General features: G+C 40.9%; 1 protein-coding gene across 2 annotated transcripts in view; it reads right to left on the bottom strand.

Annotated features, from left to right (window-relative positions):
- The window catches only part of NAV2 (neuron navigator 2), a 211,122-nt gene that overhangs the window by 27,583 nt on the left and 161,609 nt on the right, over positions 1-21,930 (bottom strand). For both annotated transcript variants that reach the window (XM_066320538.1, XM_066320539.1), the window contains 8 exons: positions 19,054-19,345; positions 17,431-18,133; positions 13,724-14,191; positions 12,652-12,717; positions 11,380-11,424; positions 9,002-9,162; positions 6,554-6,742; positions 846-898 (listed from right to left, as the gene is read on the bottom strand). In XM_066320538.1, coding sequence (XP_066176635.1) covers positions 846-898; positions 6,554-6,742; positions 9,002-9,162; positions 11,380-11,424; positions 12,652-12,717; positions 13,724-14,191; positions 17,431-18,133; positions 19,054-19,345 — 1,977 coding nt within the window. The remainder of the gene's footprint in view (positions 1-845; positions 899-6,553; positions 6,743-9,001; positions 9,163-11,379; positions 11,425-12,651; positions 12,718-13,723; positions 14,192-17,430; positions 18,134-19,053; positions 19,346-21,930) is intronic.

Below are 21,930 nucleotides of genomic sequence, written 5' to 3'. Positions count from 1 at the left end.
AAAAAAACCCCACAAAATTAAAAATTCCTCCCACTTGGGTCCAGGCACTGTGGCAATGGAGGACACACAGCCAGTTATGAGGATGCCAAGGTGGATGTACTGACCATCCACCGTGGTCAGCATGACAGAATTGTGGCTGCTATGGCCAGTTTCTAACCACAGTTATCAGCCAAGGAGAAGTATGGGGTGGGAAGTCACACACTCCCACTGTTTCCAAGTAAATATGCCCAGCCACCAGGAAGATTACACCCACCCAAATGCACTGTTGGGGCCACTCGTGCAGCAAGCACAGAATCTGAAGCTCTGAGTGCTCCCCTGGACTTTCAAACTCCAGTAAGCCTTATTTTAGGATCAGATAACCAAATGAATACACACTTGTGGAGAAAATGTAACTGGCAGAGCGAATAAATGGTCTTTTTTTTAGAATTATGAATATCTGTGCATTAAAAAGTGGACAGAAACTTCTTTAGTAGTAGCAAATCATTAATATAAGGATGGGATGACTTTATTCAGCAAATTCTGGGATGCTCTAAATAATGAAGTTCAAATCTCCTCCTAATTACTGAGATGCTTTGTAGCAAAACTTACTTAGCACAGCATAAAATACAGACTCAAAAAGTCAAGGGCTGCTTTTAGACCACTGAAGTCTGTTTTTAATGAAGATACTGCTAAATATCCACAGGCATCTTCAAGAACATAAACATTCCTTTCCTAGCTAGCATTCAGAATACAGTCAAATGAAAACTGCATTTTTCCTGCTCCTTGAATGGCAAAACTAGCACAGCAAAACCAGTCAATTCAATAATTTTGATGAACAAATAAACTCTTCATTCCATTCTACTCACTGTGGAATAAATGGATGATGTACTGGACACCAAAGAGAGGGAAGAACCATGCACTAAAAGAAAGAAAATAAACACAATGAATGTAAGTGCACTAACACAGAGTGGAATCCTCATAAATCATCCACTGCCAACCACTAATCTGCTGAAGAAATACTTTCCACAAATTTCATCATCCATCATAAACTTAATTCTCTTATTGCACCAATAACGTACTGTTTGAAGCATGCATTGCCAGCTGATACAATCCACAACCTTGGATTTGGTAAAGCTGTTTTACAATTCTCATAAGACTTGTTTGTTTGGGAAAATGAAGTGTGGCCAAGGAAGCTTAAAAAAGTTTTGATGAAGGTCTGTTCCGAACGAAATATTTCTCTGCACAGTTTATCTTAAAATTCTTGCAGAAGGGCTTGCTCAAGAGTAAAAAAAAAAAGTCCCAAGAAATGGAGACGAGATAACAAAATTAAATCTAAGTATTTAATCTTCAGTTTTAGGTAAGATTGAGGGGTGGGGTTTTTTTGGTTTATTTAAGCAGCAGACCAAGATGGGAATCTCCATAACACCCAACTCCAGTGTGTAACCAGATGCTCCAGGAAAAGATGTGGAGGACCCAAGATAAAAAACATTGTCTAATTTTAGGCCTGTGAAGTGTCCTGTAAATGCAGCTGTACCTTCCTTCTGCTGACTGTATCAGTTCATCAATGAGCCAAACATCCCCTTCCCCTGCAGGGTTTCTTGCTCTTTCTTTAAAGCAATGACAGGTTTTTAACCAGGCAAAGTTTGTTCTCCCATAACATGGCCACAAAACTTTCCGGAAAAGGATTAGTTTCAAGCAATTTTTGCATTTAAATTAAATGAAGGAATAAATTATACACTGATGGCCTAGATGATCTTCAGAAGTCCCTTCCAACCCCAACTATTCTGTGATTCTCAAGGTTGTTACCACCACTCAGGCATCAGGATTTACATACAAATATAGCATCATTTCATTGTTTATTACAGTATTGAAAAAAGTACCTGAAGCTATTCTTTCTGCTACTGAAACATGCAAAATTACTTTTCCTTTATTTTTAGAAACAAATAGTACTGAACTGAAACTTTCATTCAAAATTTAGGTAACTGAACACAAATCATATGAAATAGCATAAAATCACTTTTTCTTTCTTCTAAGTCCTCCAGCCAAAAAAAAAAAAAAAAAGTTTAGAAAAGCTGCCATTTTTCTCTAATTACCTACTGCAATTCTACATTCATAATAAATGGGTTCTGCTTTCCCACTGACATTATATCCTAAGGCAATACTGGAAAGAGAAGTAAATAAGGTCTAAGTTGGCTTCTAAAGGAATTTAAGACAATTTAAAAAACCCACAAGAAAGTAAAATCAAACCTCACACCCATTCGCTTTCTCTGGGTAATCATATTTTCAATTAAAATCATCTTTCTAGTTCGGCATTAAGGACTAAACTGCACTAAGAACATAAAAATAAGTGGTGTGAGTCAGAGCCAGGCTCTGTCTAATGGTGTGCTCCAGCCCTGGCTGCAACCACAGGCACTGTTTACTGCAAAGAATGAAAAGAGGAGACAGATACACAGTGATTGTTCCCCAGCTACATCTTTGGACCTTCTGGGAAATCAGCAGAGATGGATATTCCAGAGATGGAAACTGCAGTCAGACCATGATTTTGCCTGCTGTGGCCTCTCTACCATTAACTCCCTTAACTGCTACTGAATCCACTGACACGTTTTGTCTGTAAGGAAAAATCCTCTTGTGTTCAGAAATTCAGTTCTTTGCAGTTGTTTCAGAGCCGCTGCTGAATCAGTCAGTAAGTTCCTTGGGTGCCTTTACAGCACTGTGCTAAGAGAAGGAATGAATAACCAATCTCTTAATAACAAACCAAATTCAACACACACCCCTTCAGCCATCATTTTCCAAGCTGAAGATTTCAATTTTAATTTGGTATCACAGATGTTCTGCACTTAAGATGTCCTTCTCACTTTTCTTTATAAGATATCCTTCTCGCTTTTCTTTATTTGCATTTTCCCCTGCAGATTTTTGAGATGGAAAGCCCAAAGTGAGGCAATATTGCACAAGGCAACAAAGGGACTCATACAGGGAACAGAGTATTAATTTCTGAGCTGCCTCTTTGTAGCTCTCCTTGTTGAACTTTTTTCCTAATAGAGATGTAACCAAATAAAGAGCCCTACCAGCTGGCCAGAGAGGAAACAGAAACCTTTACCATGGACTTGGTCACACACATCTTTTTAGCATCAGCTGGAATTTTTAAGATCACACTGGCACTTTAATACAGGAGAGAAGACTCAAAATGAGGAGAAAAGGGAAAGAACATCCAGTTCCAGGAATCCTGATCCTGCCTTGTGAAACACCACAATCACATAGAATTCTAGATTTATTTAGGCTGGAAAAGACCTCTAAGATGCTCCAGCCCAAGCATTAATCCAGCACTGCCAAGGCCATCACTGAACCAAGTGCACATCCCCGTGGCTCCTAAATTCCTCCACGAATGGTGACTCATGTGCATTGTTTGAACTTGTGCATATTTTCAGATTTCTCACTTCCAGGACAACTAAGGAGTTAATGTATTTGTGCAATTTCTTTTTAAAGTATCTGCAGATGGCTACTTGAAGGCTATTTAATTAGGAGCCTGAAGGCAGTTATGCTCTTGATGCAATTCCTGTTTCTTGCAGCCAGCGTGCATCTGCACGCAGCCTACAAACCCAAATTGGTCTAGAACTATTATTTTAAAGCACTGTAAATGCACAGGCAAGCATGTATCATTTTTAATGGTAGGAAGGAAAGGCTCTAACTGTGATCATCTACTCAGAGAGCAGAAAGAACAACTGGTATTGCAGTCAGTAGCACGAAAAGGAATAACAATTTATATCCCAACAATAATAAATGAAGATTTTAATTTTTTTTTTTTCTCTTGGAGGCTGAAGTATCAGGGTAGAGCCAGTGGGAGCCCAGCTCCTGGGGAAGACTGTTGGCTGGGGGAGTGGGGAAACTGGAGAGCCAAGAGACCACTCAAATTTTTAAACTGTGTTTTTTTTCCCCTGTAAAGTTCTGGCGAGTTTGGAGGCTTTTCCTGCTGGCACCTCCACAGCCCTGAACCCTGTCTGTCACAAGAGTCCTGTGCTGCAAGGCTGACCAACCTCCCCACCTACATGCTGTGCTGTGAGAGAACATGACTGTACTTCACAGCCAGAGACAAGAGAAGAAAAAGCTTTAAAGAATAAATCCTGCCCCTGCCGGAGTTAATGAGAAGCAAATGTCTTGTAATCTTATGTGCTAGGAAATAATTAAGAAGTAGGTTGGTAAAGCTTTATTTAAGACCTGGATTTATGCTTCATTGACACCGGATGATTGTATAAACTCAATTTGTTCGCTAACCACAAATTTATAGAAATTTAAATTTCTATAATACTTTTTAATCTATTCTGTCAAGGTGAAGGCAAATTTCTGCTATATTCAGAAACATCTTGATCACTTAGGCCTTGTGATTCCCTGAGAAATAAGCAGGAGCTAAAAAGCAGGTGACTCCTGCCTTCTCTACACCCAGGGAAGTGATAAAAGAACTATCTCCTGAAGACAAAAATAGAGAGACTATACCTAAAATTCAATCCATCTGGTAAAATAATGATAACCTTTAAGGTGTGAAAATTTGAGGAAAATCTAAAAGGAATCTTCAGCATGTCCACTGTAGGGTGAAATTCCTTCCTCAGATACCAAAGTGGTATTTTCCAACCACATTCATGTCCATAACTTAGTGGCTATTTCTTGGACTTCATTTTTATTACTTTCTTCAAATGAATAAAAAGTACTTAATAGAACATTTCACCGAACTCTTTTCAAATTTTGCTTTTCTTTTTTTCTTAATGGCTCATCTTCAAATACTGCAATATTTATTAAATGTTTATCCCAACTAGCCTCTCTGCTGGACAAGTATTTCTGAACTTCAAGAGAGAGTTTAACCTCCAATATGCCAAAATGGATTAGCTGCAATTTTGAGCACGGTTAAAACACTAAGGCTACAATTTCTTCAATAAAACCCAAGTAAGTTTTGCTGCAGTAGCTCCTTCCGTAAATCACTGAAGTGTAACACAGATGCAGTGATTCAAACTGCTTCACAGATTATATTAGGGGACAATTTAGTAAGAGCATGACTGTTCATCACAGTGTGGAACTTGACTGACTGAGCATCTGGCAGTCTTTGTTTATGATCATTCAGCTTTCTTGAGAGCAAACAAAGGTTAATTCCTGCAATGATCCAGCTTTTAGCCCTACAGCATTATTCTAATAATTTTCAACCCCTAATGAAAATCCTCAGCCACAGACTTCTAAAATACAATTAAATGTACTGAAGTTAGATTGACTAAATTCAATAACCAATTAATTAATTAATCTTTCCAGAGACATACCCAATACATATTTTCTACTTCTTCCAATGGCAAAAAAAAAAAAAAAAGAGTGAAAGGATAACCAGAATCTTCAGGAAGGCTCCTTGTGGATCTCAAAGGCTTCTGCAAGCTCTGAAGTGTGGCTCCCATGCATGCCTGGTTCTTGGGGAGCAACAATCATGGGGCCCTTGTATTAGCAGTGCTGAGTAAGTGCAGGTCTGTCTCCTGTAAATTGCAATCAAGCTCCCAACCCTTGCCAGAAAAGAGATTTCAGACTCAAAGAATTAATGTTGAAAGTGTTTCCTATGAACCACTCCATCCTTGACTTTCCAAAGTGCAGTGCTCGAGGATTTTAACGTGTAATCACAGCCACTCTTGCTACAGCCACAAGGATGCCTGATCAGGAGCAACCAAACTAAATATTCATCGACAGATAAATGCCTTTTCTTATTATATTTACATGAGTTCCTTTTATCAGGTGTGGTTACATATTTGAAAAGAAGATGAAACACTCTAAAGACAAGCCTAGATGTTTCAAAGAACTACTGAATTCCTTTGTTTGGAAAAATCTGTTATATCAAGCCAGATCTGTTGTATTCAGCAGAAATGAAAAGGAAAAAACAATTTGAGCACAGATTAAATACTGGAAAAATTACTGGGATAGAAACAGTCCAACTGCTATGACTTATCACTATCAGTGATAGCAGTTTGATTGTATAGATCTCTACTCTAAGTGGAGATGCAAGTTCAGAATACCCCTATTGAAGAAACACTAACGTGCTGACACTAAGCGTGACTTAGCTGCTCTGAGAGCACTAAAATTGAAGCACAGGATTATGTTTAAGCCATTTCTTGAACAGGCAAGGTCTAGGTACAGAACTTATTTCCAGTGTCTGACCAAAACAATCACTGAATAAATGACATCATTCTCTCTGGTGACCAGTGACAGTCATGTCAGGGGACATTTAGGTTGGATATCAGGAAAAAGCTCTTCACTCAGAGGGTGATTGGAACAGGCTCCGCAGGGCAGTGGACACAGCAGCAAGGCTGGCAGAGCTTATAGAGTGTTTGGACAACACTCTCAGGCACGTGAGGTGATCATTGGGGAGTCCTGGGCAGGGCCAGGAGCTGCATGTGACAATCCTAATGGGTCTCTTCCAACACTCTGATCCTACGACCACAACAACCACAACCGGGACTACGGTCTTCCCAAACACCGCGCTCCAACAGAACAGCCCCAAGCTCCCGTGCCAACACCACCCTCTGGCACTCCCAGCCCCAGGGGACACTCCACTGACCCTCCTCGAAGCCATCACGGAAGGATCCGGAGCGGCTCATGGTGCGGCTCTTCTCGTCCAGGGACATGGAGCTGTTGCGGAGGCGCGTGTCGCCGTAGGGGTCGTAGGGTGCGTCGGCGTTGGACAGGCTGTGCGTGCGCAGCATGCTGGGGTTGGACAGGCTCATCTGCGCCGCGCTCGTGGGGCTCGCTGCCAAGACAGCAACACACAGACACTGTCGGAACCCTGGGAGCTGGGAATTCCAGGCCTCCTGTGCTCGCGGGCACTGACCCTCCATCAAACACGAACGAACCCACAACACGCGCCGTTACCGCCGCAACCACAGATTTGTGCGCTTGGTTTTCCTTTGCTTTCCTTTTTCCTTCCTTTTTTTGCTTCCAAAAATGCAAACACTTCCCCCACCCCGCTCCTGCTTCAGAGGCACAAGTTTTTGCTATCATCTTCCCCAAGGTTCATTGTTTTTTCAAGTAAGAGGGATGTCAACTAGGCTAGCAAATGTGAAAACTCGAGTAAAAAAAGGTCATTATAAACACTAGGTGCTTAAAATGGTTATGTGCTTTTTACAGGTTGACATGTAAAATGTTTACATATTTACATTTATGTTTTCTGTGTTTCCATAAACAAGCTCGGTCACCTCACTAGCACATCCCAGGCATGAACTAATCAAACCATCATTTAATTTGGAACTGCTCTTCCACAAAAATTTCAATGTTTTGGCTATACAGAGCAGAACTTACCTTCTTCAAAGCCTTCAAGTTCTAGGAAAATGACATTTTTCTATGTATTTTAGTCACAAATATAAAGAGCTTTAGTTTCCTAATAGCTGTATATTTCAGAACTTTCTTTCCACTATGATGTTCTGAGGACTGTAAAATATTAGCTTTGCCTTAAAGGCCAATATTCTGTCAGCCAGCATTTAGAGTTCAAAAGTACTCCAATCTCACATTTCTCAAAAAAACTTTTGTGCTAAAATTATGCCTGCTATTTTCTAAGTATTAGTTGAGTTGTGGGTAAAAAAAAAAGAGAACAAAATCACTGTTCATCTGGGCAGGTTCCTCTTGGTGTGCTGCCACTGCCTATTTCTATACAGATCATCAACTAATACAGACTATTGTAGAAGACAGGATAATTCAGCTTACAGGTGCTCGACTTTCGTATCATCATTTGGTCTTGAATTAAATCCAATGACCCCTCTTAACTCCAATATCTCTAAGTCCTCTTCTTAAGAACACAGAAAAACATATTTTCTACTTTTTTTTTGTAGTCATTGCTGTTTGTGGCCAAATAGCTTTTGAAGCTAATAGAAATAATCCCCAACACGCTACACATAATGTGTTAAGTTTCTGGGCCTATGACAAATTTTTTTGGTTATTTTTTTTGAATTTCATTGACTTTCCTGACAGTTTGCTAGCTGTAGCCATGCTGTGTGTATATTCAGCTGAAATTTTGCTAAGTGTCAGTTTATTTAAAGCCACTTATTGAATGTGTTTCTTTCCAGAACACTCAAAGAAAGGCTCTAGAATGTCATCACTGCAACTCAAAACTACTCTAGAAATAAGCGATTGTGCAATCTGCTCCAAATTTGAACAAGAAGTTCCCAAGCACAAGCTTAACTATTTTGCACATAATTATTATATATAAACTAGTTATTATATAGAAGTTATCATAAACAATATATTTATTTTAAATAATAATATTAACCATTATGGCGGGACTTCTGCGAGTCATAAACAAACAGGCATTTTCTTTCCAAATGTCACTTAAAGCCAAAATTTACAAAGCAACCAAGTCATATTTAACCAGCCCACCAGAGATGAGCGTCACTAGCACTTTAAATCAGCTTATTTCAACTGCTGATAGGGTCAACTAAAACCTGCAATGCTTCATGGATCCTGCCAATCAGCTTGTATTGTTCCTTTTATTTAGAATGTGTCTATCAATGAAATTAAGTGAAGGAATGGCAGTTTTTCTGATCTGAAACTCCCCTGGCTTTAAATATAGCTTGATTAAGCTTTCTGAATTCTCCTACAAGCCACTTGAAAAAGATCAAGACAAAACACCACACTGATGAGACTGGCACATGCAGTAAGTAAAATCTAAAGATTTTAGAGAATTATTACTGTCCAGCAGGAAACATCTTATTCTGTCCTCTGAGCACTCCAATGTGTGATATTACCCAACAGCTCTACTGAGCATTTTATAAAGCTCACAATTTATATTAGGGAATCTGATTACTCCCAGAGAAGCAGTTTCAAAGTTACTGCAAGTATGGCACCTTTGGGCATACGAGATAATGATGCTAATTAGTCACTCTCATTTCAATGAAAGTGCTTCCTCAGGTTCAATGTGGGCCTTGGAGCTGCTGAAAGAAAATGATCTTGTGTAACATATGCTGTTCTCAGGACATACAATGCACTGCTGTGATTATTCAAACAGATAATTATTCACCAAGTTGTGAGAAGTTAAATCTAGTTCCAGAGGGTGATGTTATGCTGGATCCAGATGAAAATGGAGAATTGGCAGCAGTATCCTGCAGTCCTCCTGCTGAATGGGAGCGGAGCCATTCCTTTGCATCCTCTTGACTACGGAGTTGTGAGGATGGAGTATACCTGCAAAAACGATTTTCACTATCAACTTTGATATTTATTTGACATTTTTGTTTAAAAATCTCCAAAAAAACAACCAATCATGAAATGTCACAAGGCTTGGGGTGGGAGAGAGAGAGAAAGAAAAAATGGAAGAATCCTCATATGACATTAAAGGATTAGAGAATATAAACCAAATAGCATTCTGAATTAAGGAGCTGCTCCAAGCTCTTCCATCATGTTCCTAATTCATTTCACCTCTGTTTGGGGGGAAAAAACAAACCACAAAGTTCTTTTTTATGGCTTCAGGTATAATCAGACCAGAGTGAACCAAAAGTTACAGGCAGAAGTTGTACAGTGTAAAACTGTAGGATAAAATGTAGTGTGTGCTACATCATATGATTTAAAAATAAAACTGTAAGCTGGCAAACCTTTCACAAAGTTATGCCAAAATTCTAACACTATTCAAATATTCTGGTATATCAATAATATTAGCTGACTTTTTGTGATATTACAACCAAATTCAAGTCAACAAAGCCATTATCAGGACTTTTGTCAACAAGCTGTGACACAGTATTTTATATTCCAGAGACACTCATGTAAGGCCTGGGGAGGTGTATCCCACTTAGTCCAAAACTATCAGCATTAAAGCATCATAAAGGAGACTATGTTTAGCCTTTTCTGAAGGCAATGAAAATAGCACCAACATGGTCCATGCCAACATCAGTGGCAAAACATCCACTGGCTTCAGCTTAAGCTTGATTTTTTGTGTATATGTGTGAAAAATAGATATGTCAGGACAGGTGTTATGTAAGCTACGTGATAGGGTACAGGTATCCACAGCCAGAGCATCATGGAAACACTTGTCTGCTGATGGAATTCAGTGCCTGTCTTGGGCTATGCCATCACCTTTGGACAAATATTTATGGATTACTAGCTCTCCTTCTAAAAACTTAGAGCCTATTACTTGCTGATACTATCTATCTAATTAATTAGATTCCCTTCAAGTAAATATCCTACAGGAAGATATCACTTACTAAGACTGTTTTAAATCAATGGGAACACTGCAGTAAGTTAAAAAGTCAAACTGCTTTCAAAAAATACATTCATACTTCTGCTTATGCCTCAACACTTCAGCAGCAGTCCCTGACAATCTGCATCTCTTAAACTTTGCATATAAATTAGTTTATTTAGAAAGGGCTTTAAACAGTCATGTTACCTTAACATACTACAGATTAATTTTTATTTTCAGCATTAATACCTACCTCTTCAGCACTCAAATGTTTTGGTCTTAGACTAGAGACATGCTTGAGGACATTAAAACAAATTGCCATTTAAAGAAAGGCATTTAGTACTCAGCCTCATGGGACAAGGCTGCTGTGAAGAACAAGATGCATAGCACAGAAAAAAATCAGAGCTGCAGTTCCAATGCAGTGATCCCAGTAGCTGCATTAAGCAATTCAGAAGCTGCAATTTCCTAAGTTGTCAAAGATACCTTCTGTAAATTCTCTAACACGTAAAGCTTTTAATTAACATAGCTAACAGTAATTCTGCCTAGAATTGCTAGTATCAATGGGGGAAAAAATGTTATAAAAATCACTACCTTACAGATGTACAAAATATGTGAGAAGACAACTGCTGAAAGTTTATTTGGTGATTTTATTTTTTGTTATTTTCTACAGGAGTAGAGCCCTATAGATGTAGATTTAGGTATTCTGATGCCTTTTTTTTTTTTTTTTTTAATAGTATGTCCAATTTCATCCTGAAAGGTTTAGCATGATCTTGTAAATATTTTCTATTTATATAATACCACCAAGGTTGTCAGGGTTAAAACGATCTCAGGTCATTCCATGTAACAGCCACAGAAACAGCAACATTATTGTTTTTAAATCAAGCCCAGAGAAGGTTCAAGATGCTTTTCAGCAATTAAGCCAGCAAAAACTACATTTCTTGCTCAAGCAGAGAGGCCACTGGATGAAAAAAAGCACAGTTGTCAATGGCCTTCTTTGAGGATTGAAAGAAAGCAAGAAAGAAGGAAAGAAAGCAAGAAAGAAGGAAAGAAAGCAAGAAAGAAGGAAAGAAAGCAAGAAAGAAGGAAAGAAAGCAAGAAAGAAAAAAGAAAGAAGGAATATTGTTGCCACCTCTTGCAAACTGCGACCATCACCACCAGCCACAACAGAAACACAAAGCAAACTCCAAAGGCACCACAAAAGATGTTAAACCATGTGGAAACACCAATACCTGAGTCCCTTCTTAGGCAAAGTGTTCCTATCAAGATGTGGATCGCTGCAGAAAAGTTAAAAGAAAAGAACTTCAGAGAAGAACAAAAGGGAAGGAATAAGATCAGGACGAAGGACGAACAAACATCTGCATCACCTTTTCAGAGAAGAAGGTGCTAGGGCCTCCCTACAGAAACATGCACAGACCTCCTCACCCAGGTGGGGTTTGCACAAACATGCAGCTGGTACCATGCCAATGAACCACATCTGTCCACAACCTCATTTCACTGTCTCTCCTACCCACAATGAACAGAAATGGCTCTTTAAACATCAAATGGGTGTTTAAAAATACACTTTTCAGCAGGCCATTGGTAAAATCTGATGGGAATCTTCAAGTCCAAACCAGCTTCCCATCATTTCTTTCAGCAGACACCATTTAGGGAATGCAACTAATTACTGTACAGAGGTATTGAGCCCCAGACTGTTTAAATTCCCAAATCTTAGCCTAAGTTCCATTAGCAAAGTAAAATGGACTGACCAGTCACCCAAAACTCAACTACTTCAGTTTATGTTTTTACAACTGATGAGCAGAGCCCATTAATTTGTTTTTTTAAAAAAATATCCCCAAGCTAAAGCAAATTCATTTAATGACAACCCTTAGAGCTAAGTTACAGTATGGGACTGATTAAAATTACATCAGTGAGCAAAAGGGAGCTGGAACGTTTAGATTTGTGTCATCTTTTTCTTAATTTTAGCATTCATTTGTACAAGGACAAATGTCCCTAAGTACTTGGAAAACACTCATGAGCCAAGCTGCAGTAAGAGACTGACAACACTGAATGACACAGGGACTTCACAACAAAAAGGACAGGCCAAAAAGGCAGTGGGAAAAGCAGCATGCCAGAGGAATGCTGAAATGCTAGTGAGAGTTTAGATTTGCAGGAAAAATAAATAAAAAAAAAAAAGGGGCATGATTTTCAAATTGCCTTTGGCAAAGATACGAAGGGTGGTTTAAAAATACACCCCCCCCCCCAACCAAAGGACATTCCCAGAAACAAGTGCAACACCAAAAACATGCCAACTGTGCTGTCAGCCCCTCTCCAGATGGATCTGGGTGGGTAGCTGGGTGTTTGCAGGGACTCTCACTGGCATGTCTTTGTGTCAGTTCACACCTGGACGATGAACACAGCAGAGCACTCAACTGAGCACAGTCTGGCACAAAACAATTTGCTTCACTGAGATGGGCAACAAAACCTACAGCCTTAAGCATACTCCTGTCCTGAGAGAGCATTACCTGTCCTGTCTCCTGGGCAAAGTATTTCGGCAGAATTTGGGGCTAGCAGCAGGGGAAGAAAGAGGGCTAGAAAGAGCAGTCCAACAAGACAGAAAACAAAAGAAGGAGTATTAGAATGAAAAGATGAGGGAACAAAAAGGAGTTATAATAAAACACAAACAGAACCCCAAACTGTCAGAACATTCAGGTAATTTTCTCCATTGAGACACAGCTACAAAAACCTTGCTACCTGAACTCATCACTACACATCAGGATGTAGCTGATCTCCAGTGCTTGAAAGGATTCTCCTGCCATCTACAAGGGGTCCCTCAGAGACCACTGCCAAGTCCACCCCAGTGACAGCTCAGTGTGCCACCAGTCCAGCTCTGATGCTGGAAAAGCCCTGCCCCCTCCTCCCAGGTCCTACCCTGTGTCCACACAGATACCAGTGAATCTCATTGTGTACAGAGCTGGGGAACTGAGCAGCCTGAAACACAGTTCAGCTGATTGTTTATCACTTGGATCCAGCTCCCAAGAGGATTCACGAAGCACTCACATGAATGCTTGTACTGAAATACTGTAGGCAGCAAATGGAGATGGGAAAAGGCAGCAGGGAGAGGATAAGAAGGGATCAAGTGACCATAGAGATGGGAACTTGTCTTTTCAGCATCACCTCCAGTTTGAAAGTTGTCAAATTCTATAATCAAAAAGTTTAACAGGAAATGGTTGACTTTTCAAATCTAAATTGGAGGCTTTTTAAAAATATCACTATCAGCTCAATTAACAGCAGATTTTTGGAAGGATAACCTAAGATGCGAAATTCAAGTATTAGGTACCATCTGGTAGCAAAAAAAAAAAAAGTTGTCACATTGGTTGTGACAGCGAAGGAAAAACCTCATCTGAACCCATCCTCCTGCTCTGAACTGGGCTCCTTTCCTGGAATAACTTATCTAGTTATTTTCTAGTCCTAGAGGTACTTGCATTATAAAGTAAGAGGCATTACTTGAGCTCTATCTGCAGTGTTGGCTACTGCTGCCAGGGCTTCATTCCCACTTGAGACGCAAACATGAAAACAAGAAAAAAAGCCACTAACCTTTCAGACAGCGTAGTCTTAACACTGTTGGTTCGGACGAAGGGAGTCAGAGAATCATCCTTGGAGGCTGGTATCAAGCCACTGGAGGAGTTATGGCTCAGGCCACCTCCACTGCTCAGGGAGATGTCTATGGACTCACAGCTGGTGTGCACGCTGCTGACAGACTGGTATCCAATGCCATCCTTGCTAACTGCAGAAGAGCTGCTGGCGTTGGTGCCCCACGTCAGGCTGTTGGAAGGAGCAGAATGTGCAGAGCTGGGGCTGGAGGCCAGTGGAGACTGGTTGAGATCTGTGTTTTTACCATAGAGGGGACTGCTGCCCCCACTGCTCAGCACACCACTGCCAGATGGGGAGTCAAGGTTACCCTGCTGGTTCATGGTGGCGTGGGGGTTGGAGATGACTACTGAGTTTTTCATATTTTCAGCTGTTGTGATGGGAACTTGTTTACTAGGCTTGCCACCAAAAAGTCTGTAGAAAAGAAGACAGCATGAAAGATATATAAAATGGAATAGTAAACACAAGGATATTTTCTATCTAGACCATACATATCATCTCAGCTTCAGAAAACCAGTATTGAGTACATGATTCTAGACTGTCCATATGCAACTACACATTTATAATCTCCTTGTGTTCACTGTCCCTTGCAATAAAGCCCAGAGGCAATTACAACAGCTTCAAATCTATCTCAGGTGTGTCATCTTTGAATCATCAACCAATATTTTCACAAAACTAAAATGCAGCTTCACAGAACTAAGATACAATCACATCATCTTCTGTTCCTTAAGGAAAAAAGGACACCAGAGAAACAATCTGATGTATGGAATACTAGAGACTGAAAGCTTATTGACCAGGTAAATTCTGCACAAATCAGCAAATGCTCTGCACACAGGCAGGTTTTGCTGAGATGCAACAATGTGCTCATACCAAATATAGCCTTGTTTCATTCCACCAGCCAAGCTGGCTGGAAACAGTATTTTTTAGTGGAGAGTGTGATGGTACCTGCTTTTTGGCACCTGGAAGTGGCTAGTAAAAAGCTAAGTGAGTTCCAGAGCTCAGGGAGGGAGGGGATGGAGGAGGCTGACTGCAGCATCACTGCTGCCTGTGATGCAGCTGCACTGCCAAGGAAGTAAAGACCCCAGTTCCCTCATAAACAGTCTGTGAGAAACTTCTGCCCAAGTGCCTCAGCAGTAAACATAAACCATCAATCATTCCAAAACCAACCTTCAAAGTTAGGAAGGAAATGTACCTTCCATTCCAGCTTCAAACATCCACCCCAAAACCTTGCTTTCCCTTCTGCCACTTGGTTCCTGTAACTACCTTTGGAACCTCAGTTTTCCTCACGCGCACCTGTACAGATCTGCTTATTCATCTTTCCCTGTGGAGTACTGTGAGTGAAACCACTCAGAACAGAGGACTTCAGCACCTCCATACAAGTGCTCCTAAAGACTTAGGGGTGGGCGTGCAACCAGGCAGAACTTTCTCTGCTTTGGAGCATGCCCAGGTTGTTGGATGCACGGACACTAAGTCACTCTGTCCATCACTTCCCACCAACACAGGCTCCTGCAGCACCCCTGGAGCAAGCCCAGTGCTGCCCAGCAGCAGTGTCCACACTGCACAGGTGCTTCCTGCAGCTCCAGTGCCTGCAGCACACCTGAGCTGGGCAGCTGCTGCTGCCTACTTGCCACAAGGCACTTGGACAACACTTCCGACTGAGAGGGCAGGTTTAGATAGGACATAAGGAAGAAATCCTTTGCTGTGAGGGTGGTGAGGGCCTGGCACAATGTTTCCCAGGGAAGCTGTGGCTGCCCCATCCCTGGAAGTGTCCAAGGCCAGGCTGGGTGAAGCTTTGAACAAGCTGGGATAGTGGAAGGTGTCTGCCCATGGCAGGGGAGTCAGAATGAGATGATCTTCAAGGTCCCTTCCAACCCAAACCAGTCCATGATTCCATGGCCTTCAGCAGCTATACTGACTCAGGGTATTCCCTAAGGTATTCCTGTGCTACAGCATACAACCTCTTCAGCTGCACTGGGGAAAGCACTCCTAAAAGAAAGGATCCCAGAGCTTTAAAAACCCCAAACACCCACACAGCAGTCTTACAAGCTGTTTTTTAAGCTATTCCCTGTTTATGACAACATGGAGGTTACATATATTCCCAAACTTAGAGGTAAGTCTGTGTCAGTACAAAGGTATGGATTCTAATTCACCGCGTAACACAAAAAAAATTACCAAGGGCCAAGAGGAAGTAAGCAAAAAACAACTTCTGCAACTCAATTCACTATGAAAATTAGGCTCAGAATCTTCTTTACTGACATTCTAGAAATCAGTAATAAGTAGACGAGGCCCAATTCAACTCTGATGCATTTCAACACATGACAACTTTGACAGGCTGGTGAAAATTCAAGTGTGAAATTGTAAATCAAATGAGGGGATAGTTAAATTGAGCCTCAGTGCCTGCTCTTTGAAGTTTCACGTATATAATGTAGGATTTCAATTACACAGCCAGCAATGTAGCTTTTTAGTAAAATTCCCAATCACATTCCTACCAATGTGCCTGAGGCACATTGAAATCACTGAAAATCTGCATTTCTCATTGTGTAGCCTACAGAAGTGAAAGGCCTACTGAAGCTTTTAGGTAGCCATTGATGAAAATTACATGTTCCAAAGCACATGGCTTATCTATTGTTAACCAGGTACAAAAATAAAATATCTTCAGTTATCCTCACACAGACTCTTCAAATAAAACCACCCATCTAAAAACAGTTTACAGCATCAGCCTAAGCTGCCATCACAGCCATTATGCTTGCACTGGTGCTTCAGATGGAATGTGGCTTTCTCACATCACTGGAAGCAGGATGATGGAGCATAACCGTATGGGTATTATGGGCGTCACGACAATGAAATGCAAAACACTGCAACTTGAAACAGACAAGCCACTCAAATTCAATTGAAAAATAATATTAACAGAACTTTTTTCATCAATATCAAGGCTCTGATACACACTGCATCAACAAATTAGCTCCTCACCAACTATTAATGTTAGTGTATGAGGTACTCCTGGAGAAATAGAAGACAGGACTTTAGTCTAAAAAATAGGATTAAAATAAGAAAATTTCAACCAGCTTAGACAGTAACTTTATTTAGGGCTCTTCTACACAGGCTAAAACGTTGAGTCTTGCAACATACTGGGGCAATCCACGCAACTTATAACAGTTTGCTTTTGGGTGAATCTAAGCATGGCAGGTCAACACCACTGTCATCACGAAAATCTGAGAGAGCCCTCCAGTTGCTGGTTTACAGTTTGATCCACGACTGGACAGGTTTGTTACATACACACCTGTGCAAGAACTCTTCGGTAACCTTCAGGTAAGAAAATTCTTATTCCTGTGATATCTGCATGGATTAAAGCCTTCAGGTACGGATTTTTGAAACAAGAAGACTCAAAAATGGTAATTGGCAAACTTTCTGCCAGACCTGTGTGTGGTTTTTCCCCTAAACATTAGACTTCTGCTGCTGTCATGTGATGATGTCCTAAGTATCCACAACACTGGCCAACCCATTTAGGTGAAATTAAATGTAAATACAAAAGACCTTGAAGCAGGACACTAGATAGTAAGTGCTGCACCAAAGCCAGCCAGGCCTGGCTGGCAGGGTGCTGCTCATCCAACTCCCACTAACACCACTGCACAACCGAGGAATTTGTTGCCTACCTGCGCAGAGTGGGAGAGGCCACATCAGGGTACTTGACTCCTTGCTGGTGGGTACTCTGAGCTCCGCTAGCAGCAGGCTGTGACGCAGGGTTCACTTTAACAGAATTACATGAAGCCACGCTTTCGTTGTCAGACGAAATCCCTTTCTCTTTATCAGTCTGATTGACTAATCCTGGCAGAGAGCTTCCAAGGATTACCTTGGCAGGCTCTCTGATTTTAGGGACAGGCAACCCAGCTGACTTGCTGCTTATGTTGGAGTCTATGCTACTTGTGCTAGATCTATTCCCAGCTCCACTTCTGCTACTGGATTTACTGGGCCGGGGTAAGCTACGGTACTGGAGATTAGTTCGTGCACTAAGTGCTAAGTAGCCATCATCCTGGTTCTGGGAGCCATCAACACTAGTCTTCCGACCAGTGGTCCTACCCATGAGTCCAGATGACTTGGGGATCTTTCCCAAGGTAGCCGATCTACTGGTGAGAGTTGCCCCACTGGCAGTGATTATGGTCATGCCTACGGCTGACCCGCTCTGTTTCTTAAATCCAAATGTATTAGCATTAGCAGCAGCTGTCCTAGAGTTACTTGTGGGAAGCTTTTTGGATTCATCACCACTGCTGCGTCCTGCATCTGATGGGGAACGTTTAACATGTCCAGCTTTAGGAGATAGTCTACCCTTTTCTGATACCTTGGCGTCATCAGTTTTCCCTACAAAAATAGAAAAAGAATTCTAATATTTAATGACTTGAAAACATCGAGCAAATGATGAAACTCAAAGCAGCATGAAAAGCAAAAGCGTGTTAGCCACTGGAGTGCAGTTCAAAGTTATGATCTAGTCTGCACTGAACTTACAAGCCACTCTAGTGAGTTACACATGCAGACTTGCCAAAGAAAATATGTGGTGCCTTTGCCCTCGAGAATATGGAAAGCAGAACAGCCTTACATAATAGTGACAGATAAGAAAAAAAAAAGTTTCCCTCTGCAGCTACCACAGATTGATCATTTCTATCATTACGCACTAGTAGTGTTAGGCTGAGAGCATAATCTCCCTAAAAAGCATTGTTAAAGCATTTGTATTGTTCAACGCAGTATCTAACTTTAACTTTTTCATATACAATTGTGTACAAGACCTAATAAAAAGAGAGGTATGCAATTATATTGCTTGATTATGCAAATTCGATCGATTTTCATTCACACATCCGCAAGTGCTATAATCATTAATACACTTAAAAGAAAAGCCAGAAATCATGATTTGTATAAACAAGCATGCTTGTTCAGTAAGGGGGGAAAAAATCTCAACCATATACATTGTATGTGCTTGGTTAACAGTGACTTCAAAAACTAAAATTACATTATTTATTCTTCACACAGCAATACTGTGCTGAATAAATAGCTTGGCTTAAGACCAGAGTTTTCATGAAAACAACTGGCAGAGTGTACTAATCTGAAATGTACGTTTTCAGACAGAAATAGAAATGTGGACAAACAAGATGCTGCTCAGGTTAAAGCAATGCCTAAAAATACAGACAGGATTACCTGAAGTTCAGGTTCTGCCTCTGCTAAGCCTTTAAACTGTTTTCACACCGAACACACTTTTTGGCTTGTTTACATCTTACGCCTCCTCTCACCTGTTCCAGGTGTCTTTAGCACGCCTGGGGCTGTTGAAGGTTTGGGCCTTGGTGTGGTAATGCCAACCTGAGCTGACATGCCCCGTCGCCAGGAGCCCGTCTGGGAAATGACAGTGTTCTTCCTACCAGAGGTGCTTTTGTCCGACTCATCCGACACATCCGAGGGGTTCCGCCTCCACTTGGAGCCCGGCTCCATCTTTACGCCGCTATCAGATCCCCCGTCGGATTTCTTGACTTCATCACTGGACCACAAGGAATTCCGTTCCACCTGGGAATGCTTTTCTGCATCAGTCTAGGACAGATAAGGCATTGCAAGACAGCTTTCAGAGCAAGTCTTTCTTTTTGAGAAGCTTCTTAAGTGAGAACCATCAACCTGATTACTCAGCTCAGCAGGCATCTCAGAGTACCAACAAAAGTGACATGCCTTTGATGAAGAAATAATCACAGCAAGAAATTAACCCCAGCAATGACATATTTTTTTTTAATATGCTTTGTGAGAAAAACACAAAAAAACCCACAACAGCCATGTTCCTTGGAATAAATAAAGGGGAAAAAAACCCCACTTGATTTATAAAGGACATATTCAGCTCCATGACGTTTATAATCCTCCATCTCAAATTTCTAACAAACCCTTTTACTGCCAAAAAAGCATTTCAAACCTGTGCAGCCAGCCTTCCTTTCTTCCTGCTGCTTTCTTATCTCTTGTCTGGCAATCTGATCTCCAGAGCATGAGGAGGCAGCTTTTGGAACAGATCTGAGTATGTGGAATGCTGTTAATTCTAACCTAACATAGTAGAAGGACACCTAAGAACCGAAGAAAAACTTTCTAACAATACTCAAGCCTGACTTCAATACATAAATTACCCTTAGCTTCTCTTGCAGACTGTTTTTCCTGTATTTGCACAGACTGATTCTGCTACCAGTCTTTCAGGAAGAATTTTGCTAAGCTCAATGTCAAATAGAAAATTTTCTCATTAGCAGACCTTTACCAAAATCTCAGAAAGGCTTAAATTAAATCCATTATCCGATACATATGTGAATATTTTATATATTCCCCACACATTAATATTTTCCACTCTTTCGGAATTCTACTCCTGGCAAATGCTGTTGATTAAATTTGGCAAACGAGGTAACACCACAACCAACCATTTTGTGATCAGGCCCAAATGACAAATATCCACGCATTTGACTCTGACCAGGATAAAAAAAAAAAATCACAGCTGAACTGTTCTCCAGCCACCACAGCACCATGAAAAAGACTGACAATTCAATACCTGATTGGGCAGTTCCCAAGTACAAGCTGATGTGTTTTGGTGAGCTGTTGAGTGCCACCTCTGCCCTGCAGCCTCAGCACAAGATGAATGTGCTCAGAACTGTGCGGTAGGTAAAAGGAATAATTTATTTAAAAGGAAATTATTTTAAATATCCCAAAGCATTATAAATCTCACAGACTTTATTCCCTTTGGATAATCAGAAAAACACAGCACAGGAGAAGCTGCAAGATTATTCACCACGCTTTTCAGCCTTTATTTTTAAGTTCCTAAAGAATGTTTTAAGTTTATGACTTTTCCTAGCAGATAACACCATTAATATCGAAGAATTTAGGGGAACTGTGGTTGAATTTTCTCTGTTTTTTACTGTAATTACTTTTTTTTTAAAGCCTGAAAAACTAGTTAAGCGATCAGCGTGTGAAAGCTGACACCACACATCACAATGGCCTTTCTTCAGTCGGGAAACAGGGCTTGGACTATTAATCTACATATTGAGCCATTAGACTAACATGCATTTTGAATTATGGATTTTGATAATATTATATTCTTGTACTTCCCTCGTGCAATGCAAATGTTGTTTCCCTGAGCCTCCATGCAGAGAGAGCAAACCAGCTTGAGTGGATCTCTGCTAACTCCCTTCTCTTCCTATGCCTGCCAGGTTTGGGGCTGGTGGGTCACCTTTCTACTTCTGACCATCACTAGGTGTGGAATAAATTCACAGTGAGATTGTTCCTATGTCCTGTGCCTCTCCAAAATCAGTCTTTCATGAAAACATCTCCTGCATTCACAGATCTTGGAAGAGAGCACAGGGAAAAAGTACCCCTTTTATTATAATAATCAACCAATAAAGCCACCTCAAAGTCACCAGCCCTCACGTGGTCACTTCAGTATCTTGCTCCAAGCTCCTTGTCTGGAATTGTGTGTTTGCACTGTTAGTGCTCAGGAACAAGAAATACACCTACTTGCTAGCAAAGGTTTTATTCTAGTTTTGGTTGACTAGGAAATATTTCTGTACCTTCTATTTCCCCTCCCCTAATCTGTAAGATTAGTACAGTCTCCCCAGAGAGAGCAGCACTGCAGGAAGTCCTCTACCTTTGCCATCCTCCCTTTCATTCTACTACTACACCCACGGCCAAAGTTTTCCTGCAGCCTTTGAAATGCTGCACCTCCACCTGTGAAGCCCTCTGGCCAGAGGTGTTTCTGTTTACTGGGAAACACTGAGAACAGCACAGAAACATGACTAAGGAATCAAAACCAAAACACAGTTGAAACCTGGCTTGGGGACTGCAGCTGAAACTCCACCCATCCGGAAGGATGAAAGTGGAAATACTCTTGGCTGGAGGTCATGGCAAGACACAGAGAGCACAAGCTGAGAGCAAAGCCTGAGCTGGGAGCAAACCACCAGGATTTCTCCACTCACTCATGAAGTTCTGTAGATCTGAAGCTGTGGACAGACCAAACCCATCTTTGCTGAGATGTCATCTTATACAACTGCTGCAGTTAAAGGAACCTTTCTATCTTCTCATCTTTTTACCGTCACATGGTTGAATTTATTACTTGGTCTCTTTCTCCCATCTTATTTCAGTTAAGTAAGTTATTTTTAAGT

The sequence above is a fragment of the Sylvia atricapilla genome, chromosome 6 (genome assembly GCF_009819655.1).
Source record: "Sylvia atricapilla isolate bSylAtr1 chromosome 6, bSylAtr1.pri, whole genome shotgun sequence".
Lineage (NCBI taxonomy): Eukaryota > Metazoa > Chordata > Aves > Passeriformes > Sylviidae > Sylvia > Sylvia atricapilla.
This window is presented reverse-complemented; position numbering and strand designations above follow the sequence as displayed.